Source organism: Neophocaena asiaeorientalis, unplaced genomic scaffold (genome assembly GCF_003031525.2).
Source record: "Neophocaena asiaeorientalis asiaeorientalis breed wild unplaced genomic scaffold, Neophocaena_asiaeorientalis_V1.1 scaffold345, whole genome shotgun sequence".
Taxonomy (NCBI): domain Eukaryota; kingdom Metazoa; phylum Chordata; class Mammalia; order Artiodactyla; family Phocoenidae; genus Neophocaena; species Neophocaena asiaeorientalis.
In genome coordinates, this window is record NW_020175181.1 from 2,085,821 (window position 1) to 2,105,660 (window position 19,840).

Below are 19,840 nucleotides of genomic sequence, written 5' to 3' on the forward strand. Positions count from 1 at the left end.
CCACAACAAAGAAGTATCCAGTCCAAAATGTCAGCAGTGCTGAGGTTGAGGAACACTGTCTACCTGAATTACAGAGAGGGATTTGTGAAAGCAGCTAATGTTACTACTTTCTCCAGCCGCTCACATTTAATGAGATTGCAATCCAAAGCAGAAGAGGAAATTAATAAGAAGCCCAGGTGAGAAGACAAGATTCTTGCCAAGAGGGCTGATTTCCAAATTAGAATATGAAATACAACTGTCACTGCTTCTCCAGCACACATGGTGATCGGTATCGGTCGGGTTGTCTGTGTACCACCTAATGTTGACAATATCTTGCGTTCAGTGGGTGAGATGAATTACTTCCACGCTGCAGTGGAATGATGATATGGCCACTTAAATCTGAATCTCTTCATACATACTACAAAAATTACTCTTAAATTTTAAATTGGACTTCCCTGGTGGCACAGTGGTTGAGAGTCTGCCTGCCAGCGGTTACACGGGTTCAAGCCCTGGTCCGGGAAGATCCCACATGCCGCAGAGCAACTAAGCCCCTGCGCCACAACTACTGAGCCTGCACTCTAGAGCCTGCGAGCCACAACTACTGAGCCCACGAGCCACAACTACTGAAGCCCGCATGCCTAAAGCCCGTCCTCCGCAACAAAAGAAGTCACTGCAATGAGAAGCCTGTGCGCCACGATGAAGAGTAGCCCCTGCTCGCTGCAACTAGAGAAAGCCCGCGTGCAGCAACGAAGACCCAACGCAGCCATAAATAAATTAATTAATTAATTTTAAAATTTTTAAATTATAAAATGTTTACTCTTAAGCTGATTAGCCACTCCTGACTCCTACTCTGGTCTGCATGTAACTCTTACTGTTATATGCAGATAGAATATAATACCACCTGGAGAAACTGTTATTGTGTACCAGTACACAGAAAAGACAGGCAGCATGCATGTGAAACTCATGTAAGAAGAAATAAGAAAATGAGAATCAAAATACTTAAGCTTACAAAAATTCTCCCCCCAAAACAACCACAATGCAAAACTGTAGCAGAATGCTTCCAAACTTGAATTATATATCCTTAAATAAATATTTACAGATAAGAAAAGAATCACTTTGAATCAGAAGTTCAAAAACTCAGAATTAAATGGGCAGAAAAACAGGATGATGTAACAGTTGACCTAACTTGGGAAATAAATTGAAGAAAAGGAAACATCATCTTAGAAATGAAGAATAAATTATAAGGTACGCAAGGCAGAATAGGTTGAACCGAAAATATAATAAAAATCATTGAAGAAAGGGCATCCCCCTTCCTGCTTTCCCAGTTGTCAGTAATAGTTCCACTTCTGTCTCTCTAGGCCTCTTCTCCCTTGCCTCAGATAATAATTTGAATTCCTTATGTATTTTCTCTTTTTATAAATTAATTTTTTATGCAAAGAATGCATTCTTAATCTTTTTTAAACTATTATAAGGAAGTTTGAATACTAGATGAATGTTTTGTGTTTATGGTTTGAATGTTTTAATATAAAAGGAATCCTTCAGTATGAATCCTATAATAATCCTTTTTAGTCAATGGTACGACTTGGAGACTATGTTTGTGGGTACATACCAGTTAACTTGTTCCTTCTCATCTTCTACTGAAAGATTGATGACTTCCAATTTTTCATTATTGTAAACATTGTATGACTGTTCATCACAGCATATCATCTTGTGCATAAGTGCATTTCTCTAGAGCAGATAGTAGAATTACTGGGTCATAGAAGATGCAATTTTTGGTTTTAATACATTTGACCTCCTATATAGGGCAAAGTATATACTTCCATCAACCATGCATGAAAGAACAAAATTTTTTATACCCTCACTGTTACTTTAAAAATTTTTGCCAATCTGATGGGGAGAGAATACATTTTTTTAAATTTGCATTTCCCAGATTATTAGGGAAATTGGGCATTTTATTGGCAATTTGTTTTCATTTTCTGTGAATTGCTTTATATAAACCCCTGCCCATTTTATTGGGTTGTCTTTTTTAATTGATATGTGTGTTCTTTATATTTCCCCAGTAGTAATCCTTTGTCTGCTATACCTGTTGTCATTTGTCAAGCAAATTTTTAATTTTGGTGCAGTAAATACATGAATAATTTTTTCAGCTCCTATTCTTTATGTTTTTCTACCCTATTTTCTCATGTTCTCCAGTTACTTAACACTCACCATATAAAAATGTGTATTATCACAAAGCTGCATTTGAAAGATACTCCCAGGAGTTGAAGTTAGGGTGCCTTTTCAGGTCTTGAATATGATTTTTGAACATTATAATCAGAATTGTTTTGAATGAAACAACTCTAATTTAGGTCTACGGTCTTGTAAACTTGGGCTTCTTTTATGAAGGAAGTTCTGAAAATTTTTTTTAGTTACTTATGGGAAAATGGCATATTGTTCCAAAACTATGGAAAACTAAAAAGAGTTATCAGACATGATCTCTATCCCTCAAAAAGCTTAGAATTTAGTTGAGGAGACAAAAATGATGTACATGAAGCTGTTCCAAAATACTGTGGGGTAAGCCAAATGGTACTGATAAGTTCCAGGGAATTCAGGGGTGGAAAAGGCAGTAATGTGCATGTATGGAGGTGTTTGCGGGAGAGGTAAGGTCTGGAAGCAAAGAAACCATCCAAGAGGCTTTTGAACCAATCCAGGTAAGGGGTGAGAAAGGCACACATTTCAAGAGGAATGAAAGATGACTGGAAAATGGCAAAATCACTAGCAAGTAAGTAGTTGGTAGAAGAGAGAGTAGTCTTTAGGCCTATCACTGCAAGTTGGCTTTTGTTTGAAGAAAAATACTCGTTAATTTAAGCGTAATCCATGTTGTTTTGTTTTCAGTGATCTCAGGTATGATTGTTCAGATCAGTATAATTCTGTCTCCTTGGGTAGACCAATTCTTTTAGACCTAACGGATTTTTGCATTTAACTTTGAAAATCAGTCATTTATGAAAGATATCTTTTTGTAGGTAAAAATTATTTTAAATACCTTATTGTTGTCCCTGCTTTAGTTGGTTTATTGGAAGATGACCTGGGCAATCTCACACTTTTACTGAATTAATTAAGATTTATACCAAAAGTCATTTCATCCTTTCCTTTCAGGCAGCTCGCCATTCTTGGCGCAGGGCTAATGGGGGCCGGCATTGCCCAGGTCTCCGTGGATAAAGGCCTACAGACTATACTGAAGGATGCTACGCTAGCCGCGCTGGGGCGAGGACAGCAGCAAGTGTTCAGAGGGTAAGCCTGCTCTCTGCCTTTGCTGGGAGAGTAGCGTGTGTTTTGGTTTTTGCAGTCACCATTTCCTTTCTCCTGAACATGATCTGTATTGGATACTCCATTGTTAAGTCTCATTTCCTTTGCTTTTTAGACATGCTAATTCCTTCTTTCACTTTTTTTCTTTTTTTTGCTGTTGTTGCAGACAATGTTATTATAAATCATTAACATCATTGGAGTCTGAGTGCAGAAGAGAAAACCCTATCTATTAGACGTTTTTAAATGCCATATGGTTTATACTTTGGTATCAGACTAGAAAGTCTCATGTTTGTGAATTTTAATTGCTGTATTGTTATAGAATATTGAAACAGCACGACTGTGTCTATAGAGAGAACTGAGATAAGGATATGAGGAAACGTGTAACTGCATCTTGAAGGTAGGGCTGGGATCAGAACTCATGAACCTCATATTCCTTGACTGGCGTTACCATAGAGAAGCAGTTAACTGATTTGGCTCCACAATATCTGGATCTTATGGACTGTGTCTCCATCTTACTTCTGAATTAATAAACGGGGACTATTATTCTCCCTCCTGCCCGTCCCTCCCTCCTCTCCCCCACCCCACACACATACTGCCTGTTGTGCAGAGGGGAAGAATGGAGCAGCACCTTGGCCAAACTGGGAATTTGTTTCAGCTCATTTCTCTGCTCCAATGTAATAGACTGTCTAAGGCAGGCTGAACTTTGATGGTCTTGCATGTGACTTTTAATTGAGTTCGTTTTTTTGTTTCTTAAGTGGATTATGTAGCTTAAGTGTGTTTTTACCCCTTTTCTGCTCATATATTGCTACCATAATACTGTGCAGGACCTGGCAGGTTTAATCATGTTGGCAGATAGCAACTATCTTAATGTAAGATAGCAAGGCATTGTAGTAAAAGATTCTGACCCCCCAAAATGGCATGCGCTCGATAACACCATTGCCCTGAGGCCAGCACGCGAGTGTTCCCAGAGTTTCATACAGTCACCAAAATGAGAAATTGCTCTAAAATAGCCTTTCCCCCTCGATCTCTTGGATCCAGCTGTCCCGGCTTTCCCTTTTTGCGTTAGAAACATCGGGCTCTGGTGAGTGCGCCTCACTGTGCTGCTGACTTGGGACATATACGTGTTTCTTGTCCTCTCGGGAATAGTTTCATTAGGCATTAGAATTAGAGCAACTAATAATGTTTTGAACTCTCACAAGAATCTTGCTTGCTGACTGCTGACACGGTTGTCAGAAACCAGGATATTTGAATCCATACTTTTGAGACTTAAACTGACTACTTCTTTGAACTTACCTTGTGGCGTTAATTTTTCTTTTGGTTAAGGAAACTAGTGAATGGGGTGTAGCTTCATTCTTCTTTCAGAGGAAAACTCTAGGTCATTTATTCTGAAAGTGCGGTCAGATTAAAACCTAAGAGAGCCTATTTTCCCTGGCAATAAAAAACAATCAATTAAGTGTCTGAGTAGCAGGAATCCTTTTTAGCTCCCTGTGGGGAAGAAGAAACCTTGAGTTAATGTTTTATGTAATCAATATGATGTGCTACTAGGTACTGACCAGGAAATGGATTAAGAATATACGACATAATGCTTGGTCTCTGTCCTCCGGTAGATCACAATTACAGAATAACAAAATGATATGTAAGCAAGTATAAACTCATGGTCTAGGACCCATGTTGGCTGTTTTCCCTATTGTAGGTAGAGAATTACTAGAGCTGCTCTCTTGTTTGCCATTTTAGTGTTCATGTTTACTCCTCTTGGCAAATTTAACTGTTTTATTAGTGATACCGTTTATGCAGGTTGGGCGTGTAGAGGCATCTTTTAGTAGAAAGAATATGGATGTGGGGGTCAACCTGTTTGAACCCTAGGACCCTCCCTTAACTCGCTCTTGGACCACAAGTCCCTCTGAGTCTCCTTGAGCAGCTCAGCTCCCTCAAAATGGGAGCTACCTCACTGAGTTGGTGAAAAACACACAGCACACTATCTGGCCCATGGACACTCAATAAATGTTAGTTTCCTGTTCTCCTCCTCTGACTAGGAATGTGTTTTTTTCCTAGACTGAACGATAAAGTGAAGAAGAAAGCACTAACATCGTTTGAAAGGGACACCTTTTTCAGCAACTTGACTGGGCAGCTCGATTACCAGGGTTTTGAAAAGGCTGACATGGTGATTGAAGCTGTTTTTGAGGACCTCAGTCTTAAGCACAAAGTGCTCAAGGAAGTAGAAGCTGTAAGTAAGGGGCCTGCTGTACTGAATCCTAGTGTTGTGAGTGGAGAACACAGAGACAGGGTTTTTTAAAGGAACTATAGGAAACTTGTGGTTCTTTTTATAGGGCCATTCATTCCCAGATGTAAGGGGTTTTGTATGTTTGTTTGTTTGTTGGAGGCGTGAAGTAGAAAAGAACAGCTTTATTGCTTTGCCAGGCAAAAGGGGACACAACAGGCTTACGCCCCTCAAAACTGTGTCCCCCAAATGTAAGTTTTTATGTGAACCCATGCACACTGTAAAAAGGGCAAATCAGAGTCCTAAGAAAAGACAAACAAGTAGCTTATTAACTTAAGCACAGGGTTCATTAGCCTTATATGGGAGTTCAGTCACCCAAACGTACAAATAACCTCATGGACTGTAGCCAGACGTCTTGACATCATTGGTTGGCTGCACGCTATAACTAAACTAATTCAGGTCTAGGCAGCAGAGGAAATAGGGAGAAACAGTTTCTCCAGGCAGGATTCAGATGCTCATTTTGTGGAAATGCTACTCTGGTCTTGAGCCCAAATGCTGTGTGTAGTCAACTCTTGATATGGGATGATATGAACAAAACAAGTGCTTGAACTGGGTGGTATGAAGAAAGAGGAAAGAAGGAAAGAAGAGATGGCAGTAATCCAGGCAGGAGGTAGAACCGGGTACAGTTAAATAAACAGAGTGTAGGTTAGTAAATGGTGTAAATAAAACGGCACTGACTTTGCAGCATTCTGGGGTATCTTGAGTAGTGGGCTGTACTCCTAAGACTCCCTTCCATGGGAGGACAATCTCTGCTCTACTAAAGAATGAACCTAAGGAGGGTTTAGAAACTAAAGACAAGCAGCTCAGTTTGGGATGGATTCCACTTGTGAAACACACATTCCAAAATCTTTTCTTTAAGCAGAGTGTAATGTAGGTTCAGCGGAGGGAGTGAATTCAGAACAGCTGGGTAGGTGTGTGTTCTCTCTGTGCAAGGTGGCACTGCAGCAGAGAAATGGACACAACGTTCCCGGGGCTTTGGGGGCCCTGCTGGGCCAATGGAAGGTAGACTGAGGGGCGGCAAAAACAGACAGAGCCGTTTACCACTAAAAGAGCATTTGCCACCTGACTGGGTGATGGTATTTGCTTTTGGAAAATCAGGATTTGGGAGTATCTGAGTGTAGAAAAGTTTGTTAGTTTTAGCAGTTGGGAAGCCAGTGGTCAAGGAAAAGAAAGAGAAAGAAGAGGGATCAGATCAAGAGAAGTGCAGACTATGAACAAATCGATACAGTAGTTCCCATTGAAACATAAAGGTTAAGGGAGAAGAGAAGGGGAAGAAAGAAAAGAAAAGGGGTTTTATATGTCCGTGAAGTCCATGGACTGCGGGAAAGGGAGGGTATTCGGGGAATCATGAATTTTTAGCAGATAGTAAGAAAAGAATAAGAAGATTATTGCTAAAGGTAAAATCCAAAGTGTTACGTATGTTGTAGTTATTTATGTAACATGTCACAGGCCTTTACCTTTCTAGAGAAGCTAGTGAAATCATCTAAGGTAGGAGATATTCAAAGAAGTTTTTCAGAAAGGGTGGAGAAGAGCAAGGTCCAGAAAAGATCTGTATTTGGAAAATCAAAGAATTTCAAGTGAAAGATCTTTAGGAAGCCATCAAGTACATCCTCTTACCTGGCCTCTCCTTTCTTTACAGGAAAATGGTAAAGCTGAATCTACATGTGGTATTCCTCAGGGATTTAAAACTTCACTTCTCTTCCTCTCCACAGAACTAAAGAAACTCACTCCTTTGATATCTTCATAATTCTTGTCTCCAGACCCTCACTGTCTTGCTTGTCTCCTTTACTGTCTTACCATGTCTCAGTGTTCTCTTGGCGTGTGACAAACCACCGCAAAAACAATGACCTTTTCACAGTTTTGCAGTTAGGGCAGGGCTCTGAGAGGCGGCTGGCCCTTAATTCCACGTGGCTTCCCAGTGGAGTCACTCGTGGGACTGCATTCAGCTGAAAGCTTGGTTGGGGCGCCTCCCTCTCCCTGTGGCCTGTCCTCGCTTAGTGGTTGAGCCAGAGCTTCTCTGCAGCATGGCTGCTAGCTTCTAAGAGAGCAAGGCAGAAGTCAGTGGACTGCATAAGGCAAGTCCTGGAACTGGCAGAGTCACTTCTGCTACTTTCCGTTGGTAAAAGCAAGTCATAGGCCAGCCCAGATTTAAGAGGAGGGGAAAGAGACTGTGCCCCTGGATGGGAGGAGAGACACACATGTACAAGAGGGGAAAGATTGTTGCCAGCCATCTTTGGAGACATTGGTTTGCTCTTCATAGAGAATTTTACCACCAACATTAGACACCATACCATTAATAATGCAGCTTGAGACTATGTTAGCTTTCGGATCATCGGGCTCTACTTTTGACCCACATTATACTTTTGTTGTTGTTGTTGCGGTACGCGGGCCTCTCACTACTGCGGCCTCTCCCGCTGCGGAGCACAGGCTCCAGACGCGCAGGCTCAGCGGCCATGGCTCACGGGCCCACCGCTCCACAGCATGTGGGATCTTCCTGGACCGGGGCACGAACCCGCGTCCCCTGCATCGGCATGTGGACTCTCAACCACTGCGCGGAAGCCCCTATACTTTTGATTAAATAAAATCATGGGCTCTTTAACACAAGTTTACTGCCAAGCCCAGGTCTTGCCCATTAGGTGCCTACTCAGTTATTTTTTTCTCTTTCTTCTCTTTCATAAAATCTTAATGCAGTACTTCACCTTCATCCTCATTATAATTGATCTTATTTTGCAATCAGTTTTTCAGCGTGTTGAATGTATCTTGAATCTTGATTCTCAACTCTGATGTTAGGACTCTGCCTGCCCAGATTTGCACACATTTGACAGATGTGCCTTCTATGTTTCTCATCCAAGTATCTGAATTAAAATATGAATAAGCTGAGATTGTGGGCAGAATGCTGAGAGAATCTCCGTTAGACACTATTCTGCAGGTTGATAAAGCTAATAGTTGTATTCATGCACTGTAGATATAATTATAGTGCTGTACCATTTCTTAGTAACACATGTGTAACATGAAATAGGCATGCACATTATGGTTGGTTCTCTCAAAGGTGAAGGGTGGGCGGGGCCCAAGTGTCACTCATTGGCTTTGCTTTGGTCTCCAGTCATCTCCCAGGCCTACATGACACATTCTTAAATGCTTTTCTCCTGCAGGTGATTCCAGATCACTGTGTCTTTGCCAGCAACACATCTGCTCTCCCAATCAACGAAATTGCTGCTGCCAGTAAAAGACCTGAGAAGGTAAATTCTGAACAGAGGAAAACCCTGAAATGTTTTACTGCTTCAGGCTCATTGCTGAAGGCTTAGAATATGAGAAGGGACTGGTATGGATTATGAAGTGGATGAGGGTGAGGATGTAGTCTCAGAAACTGGCACAAAAAAGCTAGTACCATGACCAGTGTGAGATGCAGGAACAAGTGAACTACAACTAAAATATACCTTGATAGGTGATTTGCATCCCTAATGGGTATTATTATTCAGGTTCAGACTATAAAACCTACGTTTATTACATTTGGGTATTGAAAGATAGACCCTAAAGTAAGAAGAGATGTTCCAAAATAACACTTGAGCTACAGAGCAGACTCTGGTGACTGTCGGGGATGGGTTTGGTTCCAACTCCAGATCCAGAAATGGAAGGTCAGGGGCTGTGGTGGGATGTGTCCAGCCCGGTTTGCTTAGAGCTTCTGCCCAGGACATGAGAGGGGTGGATGTAGAAGCACTTAGAGTGAGTATCTGGAATGATGCCTAGAAATCTATCTTTGGGCTTCTGCTCTCTACCAGGGAAATCAAGTGAAATCATTCAAGGAGAAATAAAACAGTTCGCCTCTCTGGAGGATACCGGTTAGCCTCAGCGGAGCAGAACCAGCCAAAAGTAGGCAGGAAATATAAAAGGCCTTTAAGCAGCTGAAACTGTTAATACAAAGTCCATGTACTAAAAACACGGAAGTCTTTTTATTCCCATTCTAATAGCTTGCTAACTCAAGGTCATCTTGTTCCCTAGCACGCAGCAGATTAGAAGTGGTGTGGGCCTGATAGAGGCAGGTTCAGTGATGGCAGGAGGAGGTTGTAGGGAGAAGTGGCAGCTGAGGGAAGACACAGACCTGGAGTAATGGCAGATAGACAGTCTGGCCACGTCGTAGTCACTCACAGCAGCTCCTCAGCACTGGAGGGCAGCAGAGGAGCCCCTGTTGCTGTGCCTTTGATGCTAACCGCTTCACACTTAGCAGTCCTCGCCCCCAGGGATCTTGAGCAGCTTTTAGCACCTGCTTGCCTAGGTCATTCATGTAAGAGGAAGGCCACAGGGGCACAAGTAGGGCGACCCACCTCGGTTTGCCCAGGACACAGGCCCTCCAGTGCTACAGCTGAGAAAGTCCCAGCAGTCCAGGACACAGCTGGCCACCTTTTGGCACAGCTTCTTTGAACGATGTCAGTAGGTTTTGCTTGGGGTAGTGATTACGTGGGTAGATACACAGTTGTCAGAACTCATCAAACTGAACACTTTAAGATCTGTGCATTTTTTTCCACTTTTTATTTTTTCATTTTAACATCTTTATTGGAGTATAATTGCTTTACAATGGTATGTTAGTTTCAGCTTCACAACAAAATGAATCAGTTATACATATACATATGTTCCCATATCTCTTCCCGCTTGCGTCTCCCTCCCTCCCACCCTCCCTATCGCACCCCTCCAGGCTGTCACAAAGCACCGAGCTGATCTCCCTGTGCTATGCGGCTGCTTCCCACTAGCTATCTACCTTACGTTTGGTAGTTTATAGATGTCCATGCACTAATGATTATTACAAAGAATATGTAATCAAGATCTGTGCATTTTATTGTATATAAATTATACGTGGTAAAGGCTAATTCCTTTTGCTCAGGAGTACAGTTTGAATCAGGTTCTGTCTTTTTAAGTATTTTAGACATAAGTAGAAGGATAATTTAGAGGTTAGAAGCAACTTTTGGATTGATAAATTGATGTAACATGCAAGTGACCTGTGTGTTACACAACGGGAAGTGGGCAGGCTGTGGAGGCAGGCCGACCTTGCTGGCATCCCACTCCGCCATTTACTGACTGACCCTGAGCTACTAATTTTAACCTCCTGATGTCTTTCTTCCTCATCTAGGTAATTAGACTGACTAGTTCTCCGAGTTGTCGTGGATTAAATGGAGAGGATAAATGATAAATGTGTTGATGAGTTGTGGACAGTAAGCAGTCGGTCAGTGGCAGATAGTAGTTAATACCTGGTAGCTAAAGTGGGGAGTGGAGGCAAAACTATGAATTAATGGATAGACTTCTTTCACAGTTCAGTTGTGAAGACTATCTAATCGTTAGCTTAATGAGGCTGTTCTCAAACTTTAGCATGTATCAGAATCACCTGCAGGGCTTCTTAAACACAGATCTGGGCCCTGCCCCCGGAGCTCCTCGTTCAGTAGGCCTGGGGACGCCCTGAGAATTTGCAGCTCTGACATTCCCAGGTGATGCTAGTGCGGCTGGTCCGGGTACTTGACTTTGCGAGTCACTGGTTCAATGAGCCTTGAGGGAATTTGAGTGTTGAGAAATGTTAAACCCAGTAAGGTCATCCCTGGGTATCTGTGGGGGATTAGTTCCAGGACCACCAGGAGACACCAAAATCCACAGAAGCTCAAGTCCCTTATATAAACTAGTGTAGTGCAGTGCATACGGGCAGCCCTCTGTATCCTCAGGTTTCAGATCCAAGGAGTCAGACCAGTTGAATCTGATTCAGCCAGTTGGATCTGCGGTTGGTTGAACCTGTGTATGCGAAATCTGTGGATACGAAGGGCTGACAGTATCCTGGTGGTGAGAGGCATCGACGTAAAATCCAAATATATCTCTGACAGTCCAGCATAGTAAGTAATTCTTCTGCCTGTCTCCCCCCACACCCCGTAAAACGTGGACCCTCTCACCCAAACCATCAGCATCATTAATATAAATGGAACCCTCATTCATTCTTCCCCAGTAAATCTAATTTGGCCTTTAGCTGCGATTTTGGCATTAACTGTTGGTAGGATCCATTGCCCTTAGTGAAAAGCCCTAGAAGCAGGTGGAAGAGAATTCCAGTTAGCTCTCCCCGAACATACTGGACTTTTAATCAAAGAACCATGGCACCAAACCACTTGACAGTACCAAGCAGTATTCCTATATTACAACTGCCTTTCTCTGCAGTGCTTTCCTAGCAAAAAAAAGAATGCTATTAGTTTCTCCTCTCAGAGTTCTTAAATCTGTCGGTGTTTTGGCCCCCCTTCCCAGGTGATTGGCATGCACTACTTCTCTCCCGTGGACAAGATGCAGCTACTGGAGATTATCACAACTCAAAAAACTTCTAAGGACACAACTGCTTCTGCTGTAGAAGTTGGTCTCAAACAGGGGAAGGTCATCATTGTGGTTAAGGTAAGGAGCTGTGTGTCAGAGCAGCAGATTCAGAAAAGTTCCATGAAGACTCCTTACATTTCCAGGTTTGCTTGTAACTCTTCAGTTTAAATATACCAGCTTTTGATATGATTTCCCCTTGGTGGTCTACGGTATGGACAGTGGTGGGCCGCTGGGTCAGGGGCTGGGACATGGCGGGTTCTCCCAGCCATTCCAGACCTTTCAGATGACTGTGAGACTGTCTGCTGTGCTCGTGGATTCAAGCCAGGCTGCCCCTGGCTGTGGCTTCCCCTGCAGTTTAATATTAAGGATTCTGATGGAGATTATAAATCACCTTGAGTTTTGAAGTGGCTTCTGGGGGAGAGAGACCACTTTCAGACCTGGGAAGTGGCCACAACTGAGGGGCCCATGAGCTCATATTCTCTCCCTTGGCAGGACGGACCTGGCTTCTATACCACCAGGTGCCTCGCACCCATGATGTCTGAAGTCATCAGAATTCTCCAGGTTGGTATCAATCTCAGAATGTTTGAGGCATCTTCCGCTCTTTCAACTAGTTTTCCAAACTGGTAATGTTAAGGTGAGGAGCAGGCTTCCTTCTAACACACTGACTCCCATCTCTTCTCCAAGGCCCTTTGGTGCCCTCTCTTTCCACACAGGGCTGGGAAGTCATGGGCCAACACTGCACTAAAATGGGCAGAATTTTACCTCTGCTCCCTTAGCGTCCTCCCTGCTCCAATAAGCCAAAGGCCCCCGACATGCTCTGTGTGCGGTTTCTGCGTCCCCAACCAGAACAGGGCCCATTTGGTCGGATTGGTGCTACACCCGCTCCTGCTGCACGCAGACCCCTCCAGTGGCCGTACAGGTTGGTCACTGGTGGGAAGCGCGTGGCCACTCCTCGCTGGGGTCTTATCAGACCTGGGCATCACAGGACTCTACAGCACTGCTCCTCGGTAATGTCTCTTCTCTCAGCATCGGGAAACTTAGCCCTGTCTGGCGTGGAATCTCGTTATTCGTGAGATCCAGGATTGCAAACAAGAAGGAAATGAATAATTTGTTCATCTCTAGACTTCCTTAAAATTCTGTAGGTTAGGAAAGGCTCGGACTTTCCCCTTGTGGCTCCCAAGCCTCTTTGTGCTTCCCTGAGTGAAACAGTCCCATTCCTGGGCCTGGCGAGGCGGCACCCAGAAGAGAAGTGAGTGCTGCCCAAGGCCGTTTGTGAGGGCAGCACAAGGAGCCCTTAGGGGAATCTGGGACGGCCCTCCCCTGAGGTGCGGCTTTACTTCCAATCCAGGAAGGAGTTGGCCCTAAGAAGCTGGATTCCCTGACCACAAGCTTTGGCTTTCCTGTGGGCGCTGCTACACTGGTGGATGAAGTTGGCGTGGATGTAGCAAAACACGTAGCAGAAAATCTAGGCAACGTGTTTGGGGAGCGGTTTGCAGGTGGAAGCCTAGAAGTGCTGAAGCAGATGATATCCAAGGGCTTCCTGGGTGAGTAGCCGCAGAGAAACGTCACTAGCATCATTCGTGACGGAAGGCCCACGCGGAAGAGTGTGTTTTCTAAACATAGAGCCCACTGTCATAGGGAATTTAAAAATGATTTCATGGCCACCTCTTTTTAGGCTGGGCCTGTAGATTATGGACAAAAGGCAGAACTCTGGACTCCTGAGGCTCTGCCGTTGCCCAAGCTATGCAAAATTGACAGGCGTTTCATCCTGCCCGAGGCCTCTACTACACCCGTGATACTGCAGGAGCATTGTGTCCAGGCTTTCCGTGTTGTCTGACCACCTTTGTGGAGGAAGTAAACCTCTAAGCAGAGGATGCAGTTGAGGCCCACCAGAGAGGTGGCTTTCTCTCTCGGCAAAGTAGCAACAAAATCAGCACTAGGACCTGGGCATCCTAGGACCTGGTGTTGCATACCTGGACATTAAAACTCACCCACCTGGCCTTTCCTACCCAGATACACAGATTTCCAAGCTCCAGGACACACAAGCTCTTTTTTCCTTCGCTGTCAACTCTTCTGACAAACACCAATTTCTAGAGTAGGCTAGATCTACAAATTCAGGAATATGGAAAAGAGGCTAGAGCTTTATAACGGACTAGCAGAGAAGAGGACTCTCAGGCCCGGGCTCTGAGAATTTGTTAACTCTCCCTTTTCTCGCTTCTTTTAGGTCGCAAGTCCGGGAAGGGCTTTTACATCTACCAGGAGGGTGTGAAGAGTAAGAATTTGAATTCTGACATTGACAGTATTTTGGCAAGTCTGAAGATGCCTTCTCAGCCTGATGTGTAAGTTCATTTGAGGGGCTGTTGGTGCAGAAGCGTGTTTCTCACCAGCCCGAAGCTTCTTGGACCCTCTGCCATCATTTTTGTTATGATCACCATACGTGACCAGAAAGAACATTCCTGATGCTTAACACTTTTTGCCCTTCCACATTCCACCTCGTCCTCTACCAGGCCTCAGGGTAAGGACTGCAGCCCAGCCTTGGGAAGACCCCTTGGGAAGCCTTCCCTCTGAGGGTCCCAGAGAGCAACTAGAAACATGGCTCTCCTAGGCCTGCTCACCCTCCGCGCTGTTTGTTATCATTTGTAATCAGCAGCTGCTGATGTCAAGAGATGCCGTCTACCCCGCCAGACCCTGTTCTCAGTGCCCGGCTCCGGGTTAATTAGGGCAAGTAGCCCTCTGCTGTCTTCTTCCAAGGGCAGCACCTTCTCTAGCATTGGAGGTTCACAAGGGCTGGCCCGGAGCTCCAGCAGCACCAGCCCTCACTCCCATTCTGCACCGGGGTGCCTGCGTCCTCCCCTCTTACCCTGCCCCTCCCTGAATGTCTCTCCCTGTTGGCAGCTCCTCGGACGAAGACATCCAGTACCGCCTGGTGACCAGATTTGTGAACGAGGCTGTCCTGTGCCTGCAGGAAGGGGTCTTGGCCACGCCTACAGAGGGAGACATCGGCGCCGTCTTCGGGCTTGGCTTCCCCCCCAGTCTTGGAGGTCGGTCTTGCAAGTCAGGAAGGTAGCTCACTTCATCCCGGAGCTCGTTTCACTTCTCCTTGAACAACGTCCTATTTCTCCTTTTAGGGCCCTTCCGCTTTGTGGATCTGTATGGTGCTCAGAAGATAGTGGACCGGCTCCGGAAGTACGAGGCTGCCTATGGAAAACAGTTCACCCCGTGCCAGCTGCTTGTGGACCACGCCAGCAGCCCTAACAAGAAGTTCTACCAGTGAGCAGGCCCTGAACCCTGCTCACTCACCCACTAACGCCAACCGCAGCAGCGCTGGTTCTCGACAGAGTGGCATCTAGGTTTATCAGAGGAAAACAAATTCTGGCGTTGGGTGTGCGCCTGCGTTAACGTGCCTTCAGCTGTGAGCCTCTCTCCCTCCCAGGGAAGTCTGGCTGTGAAGCGGTTTGTACTTCACGCTGGAAGGTGGAATCCTCTGTGCTCACGAATTTGTAAGCCCCGAGGCCCCGAGTAGCAGCGTCTCTGGAGCCATCCTTGCTGCCTGTTCTCCCGGGAGACCAGTGGTGGCCAACGGTGGTGAGGGCAATTCTGCACCCAGCCAAATACTTAACGATAAAAATCACTTTATCAGCTTCTCTGCCTGCCTGCCGCTTTCTCTTCTGTCTTTGCCCTCGTGGTTTAACCCCCTTTCCTCAAGGGGTGAGCTGGAATAAAGCCCTGTGCTGCGGGGTAGGAACGTACTGGGACAGCACCTTAAGAGAGAAACTGCGTTGATGGAAAGTGGGATTTTATGAGCCTAAAGCCTTTTAAACCAACTGTATTGAAATGCTTTGGCTGGGCCTCTGCTTACAGCGGGGAAGAGGCCCTGGCTGAGCAGAACAGTGGGAGAGGCGTGGGGGGAGAGGCCCTGGCTGAGCAGAACAGTGGGAGAGGCGTGGGGGGAGAGGCCCTGGCTGAGCAGAACAGTGGGAGAGGCGTGGGGGGAGAGGCCCTGGCTGAGCAGAACAGTGGGAGAGGCGTGGGGGGAGAGGCCCTGGCTGAGCAGAACAGTGGGAGAGGCGTGGGGGGAGAGGCCCTGGCTGAGCAGAACAGTGGGAGAGGCGTGGGGGGAGAGGCCCTGGCTGAGCAGAACAGTGGGAGAGGCGTGGGGGGAGAGGCCCTGGCTGAGCAGAACAGTGGGAGAGGCGTGGGGGGAGAGGCCCTGGCTGAGCAGAACAGTGGGAGAGGCGTGGGGGGAGAGGCCCTGGCTGAGCAGAACAGTGGGAGAGGCGTGGGGGGAGAGGCCCTGGCTGAGCAGAACAGTGGGAGAGGCGTGGGGGGAGAGGCCCTGGCTGAGCAGAACAGTGGGAGAGGCGTGGGGGGAGAGGCCCTGGCTGAGCAGAACAGTGGGAGAGGCGTGGGGGGAGAGGCCCTGGCTGAGCAGAACAGTGGGAGAGGCGTGGGGGGAGAGGCCCTGGCTGAGCAGAACAGTGGGAGAGGCGTGGGGGGAGAGGCCCTGGCTGAGCAGAACAGTGGGAGAGGCGTGGGGGGAGAGGCCCTGGCTGAGCAGAACAGTGGGAGAGGCGTGGGGGGAGAGGCCCTGGCTGAGCAGAACAGTGGGAGAGGCGTGGGGGGAGAGGCCCTGGCTGAGCAGAACAGTGGGAGAGGCGTGGGGGGAGAGGCCCTGGCTGAGCAGAACAGTGGGAGAGGCGTGGGGGGAGAGGCCCTGGCTGAGCAGAACAGTGGGAGAGGCGTGGGGGGAGAGGCCCTGGCTGAGCAGAACAGTGGGAGAGGCGTGGGGGGAGAGGCCCTGGCTGAGCAGAACAGTGGGAGAGGCGTGGGGGGAGAGGCCCTGGCTGAGCAGAACAGTGGGAGAGGCGTGGGGGGAGAGGCCCTGGCTGAGCAGAACAGTGGGAGAGGCGTGGGGGGAGAGGCCCTGGCTGAGCAGAACAGTGGGAGAGGCGTGGGGGGAGAGGCCCTGGCTGAGCAGAACAGTGGGAGAGGCGTGGGGGGAGAGGCCCTGGCTGAGCAGAACAGTGGGAGAGGCGTGGGGGGAGAGGCCCTGGCTGAGCAGAACAGTGGGAGAGGCGTGGGGGGAGAGGCCCTGGCTGAGCAGAACAGTGGGAGAGGCGTGGGGGGAGAGGCCCTGGCTGAGCAGAACAGTGGGAGAGGCGTGGGGGGAGAGGCCCTGGCTGAGCAGAACAGTGGGAGAGGCGTGGGGGGAGAGGCCCTGGCTGAGCAGAACAGTGGGAGAGGCGTGGGGGGAGAGGCCCTGGCTGAGCAGAACAGTGGGAGAGGCGTGGGGGGAGAGGCCCTGGCTGAGCAGAACAGTGGGAGAGGCGTGGGGGGAGAGGCCCTGGCTGAGCAGAACAGTGGGAGAGGCGTGGGGGGAGAGGCCCTGGCTGAGCAGAACAGTGGGAGAGGCGTGGGGGGAGAGGCCCTGGCTGAGCAGAACAGTGGGAGAGGCGTGGGGGGAGAGGCCCTGGCTGAGCAGAACAGTGGGAGAGGCGTGGGGGAAGAGGCCCTGGCTGAGCAGAACAGTGGGAGAGGTGTGGAGGGCCAGCAGGTAAGACGCCTTTCCGTTGCACAGTTTCGCCCGGTTCTTTTCCTGGTGTGACTCACTCGTGCGCCTCAGGCGTTAAGCAGAACGTTGGCGTTAAGCAGAGGAGGTGACGTTTTCCTGGCCAGTGTATCCTGCACGTCTTGGCTGCCCTGGAGCACAGAAGGTGGACGATGTCTGCACAGTGATGACAGGCATCCCGTGTGACCCACCGCCACCTCCCCTCTGCTAGAGCCTCCACTCTTCCCCTCCCCCTGCCCTCTGTGTGGAAAGTTCCTACACTTGTGTTGTGGCAGAAGCGTTGCCCAGTCCAGGTAAACAGCTTTGGGCTCCTCGCTGGGTCTGGCACAAGGACCCACACCGTGTGCGTACGGAATCATAACAAGTCCCATCACACGGCGCAGTCTCGTCTTGGAGGTGTCACCAGTTCCTCCTGCCTCTGCTCCAGCTGCCAGCACTTCAGATATCCCCCTGGATGGCTCTGCTGTGGAGACTGGCAGGCGGGAAGCTCAGCTCCAGTTCTGCTCAACACTCAACAGTTGGTTGCTAGGAAGCCAGACTCTAAAACCAAGGCATCTCCGAGTTGGGAGTTTTCAGGTGACCCACAGAAGGTAGAGGACTGATCCTCTACACCAAGGCCATTAACAAACAGGCTTCTGGGGGGTGGGGGTGTGTGTGTGTGAGCAGCCTCAAGGCAGGTATTTGGACAGGGCAGGAAGTTAAACCTGGGTAGTGGCTTAGAGCTTTGAAGTATGACCTTTCCACTTAGCAGCACTAGGTAGGTGTGAATTATGTTGAAACATCAGTGGGACTTGAGGGTTCTTGTAGTGGAGGGGCTGGTGAGGGTTTTTCAGAAGGGAATGAGGGCCGCTCCACCAGCTGCCTCTGAGGAACAAGTGGGCCGTGTACACACAGCGTTTTTGAAGTCCTCTCCTGCCCGCGGGCACATACGTTGTGCCAGTCGGTCCCCACGGCCCTCTGAAAGAACACAGTTGACGCCCAGAATTCCGCCTGCACTACTCTTCAGTGGTCTAGCATTTATTTCACTAGCCCTTGAGGACTCACTGAGTGATTGGCAAGGAAACCCGTCTCAGCATCCCAGTTGCTGTGCTCTACTTCCTGACTCCCCTTCCCTCAGCACTGAGGCAGCCTGCTTGGGATGAGCAACAGCTCGGCTTCGCTCCTCTTAAGATAGAAAAACAGAGGAGATAGTATCTCGGTAAGGCAGCCGAGAAGGCGATAACCCCTGGGCCTGACACTGGGAGGATTAGTGCGCTTCTGGTAGGTGAGACGGGGACGGGCACAGGGGCTGGGTGGCCGGACACGACAGCCAACCTGCTCTGGGTGCTGGCAGATCACTGTGCTCGAGATACAGGGCGCAAAGACCTGCTTTGAAGCAGGTGAACAGGTGCGAGAGGACTGCGCTCCAGGAGGAAAAAAGCAGGTTTTCCCAAGCCATCGTGCTTTCTCTTTCCTCCCCATCCCACCTGTGCCAGTGACAGAAAGCCAGGAAGGGACACCACGTGTTTGCCAGGGTCAGGTGATGGGGCAGGAGACCGATGGGAGTGATGGAAGGCCACTTGCCTCAAGAATCAGGGAGCAGCTGCCCTCAATCCACCTGCTCTTGCACAGTCTTCGTGGACTGGACCCAACAGGCAGGATGCAGGGCTAGTTGCAGTGAGCTCGCGTCAGAAGCCAGTGCGCTGGTGACCTGGGGGAGCATCTGCCTCCCTAACTAGATAAGCAGGTCGAGAGCAGAGCTGTGCTCTTCCAAAGCCATCACCCAAGAACCAGAGCCCACAGGTGGAGCCTCTCAGGTGTGGTGGCACAGGCTTGTACTTGATACACCTGTGTTCAGGGCCAGGGGCCCAACACACAGTGGAGCAGAGGGGAAAGGAGGGCATCCCCGAGATACAGAAATAGGCACCCCGACTCTGGGGCAGCTAGGCCAAAAGCCCACAGAGCACAAAGGAGAGAGGGCACTTGGGGAATCTGTGCTTAGATCATGGACCATCTTCCCTTGTCTCCAGCCTGCACCTACAAGCTATGAAGCACGAGCTATCAGTGGACCTCTGCAGCAAGACGGAGGGGGCTGTTAGGTCACCACGAAGGCCCGCTTTTGAACCCCCGTGGGAATCGCAGCAATGTGTCACCAGGCCCGGGTGTGCACCGGCGCCTCCAGCCCCTTCCGCGCGTACTCTGCACACTGAAAGGCAAGGTGCATGCAGGGCTCTGGCCCAGAGGACCCCGTTTCCAAGTGTGTCTCCCCTGGATTCACTCTCCGTGGCTGCTTAGCAGCCTCAGTCTTGGCATAGATTCTTCCTGCAGGCAGGCCCCGCCTCTGGGAGTGCCGTCACCCTGCAGACCCAGGGCTGGTCCCCCGGGGCCTCCGGGCCAGAATTCCAGTTGTGCAGCCCTGA

The 19,840-nt window shown here is 48.4% G+C and overlaps 1 protein-coding gene across 1 annotated transcript in view; it reads left to right on the forward strand.

The window, feature by feature from the left end:
• HADHA (hydroxyacyl-CoA dehydrogenase trifunctional multienzyme complex subunit alpha) overlaps positions 1-15,518 on the forward strand; it is a 47,460-nt gene extending 31,942 nt beyond the window's left edge. Inside the window, exons 12-20 of the mRNA XM_024764531.1 lie at positions 3,115-3,249; positions 5,317-5,488; positions 8,695-8,781; positions 11,810-11,950; positions 12,365-12,433; positions 13,221-13,416; positions 14,097-14,211; positions 14,768-14,913; positions 15,001-15,518. Of these exons, the coding sequence (XP_024620299.1) occupies positions 3,115-3,249; positions 5,317-5,488; positions 8,695-8,781; positions 11,810-11,950; positions 12,365-12,433; positions 13,221-13,416; positions 14,097-14,211; positions 14,768-14,913; positions 15,001-15,146 (1,207 nt within the window). The 3' untranslated portion in view covers positions 15,147-15,518. The remainder of the gene's footprint in view (positions 1-3,114; positions 3,250-5,316; positions 5,489-8,694; positions 8,782-11,809; positions 11,951-12,364; positions 12,434-13,220; positions 13,417-14,096; positions 14,212-14,767; positions 14,914-15,000) is intronic.
• Positions 15,519-19,840: the final 4,322 nt, after the last annotated feature.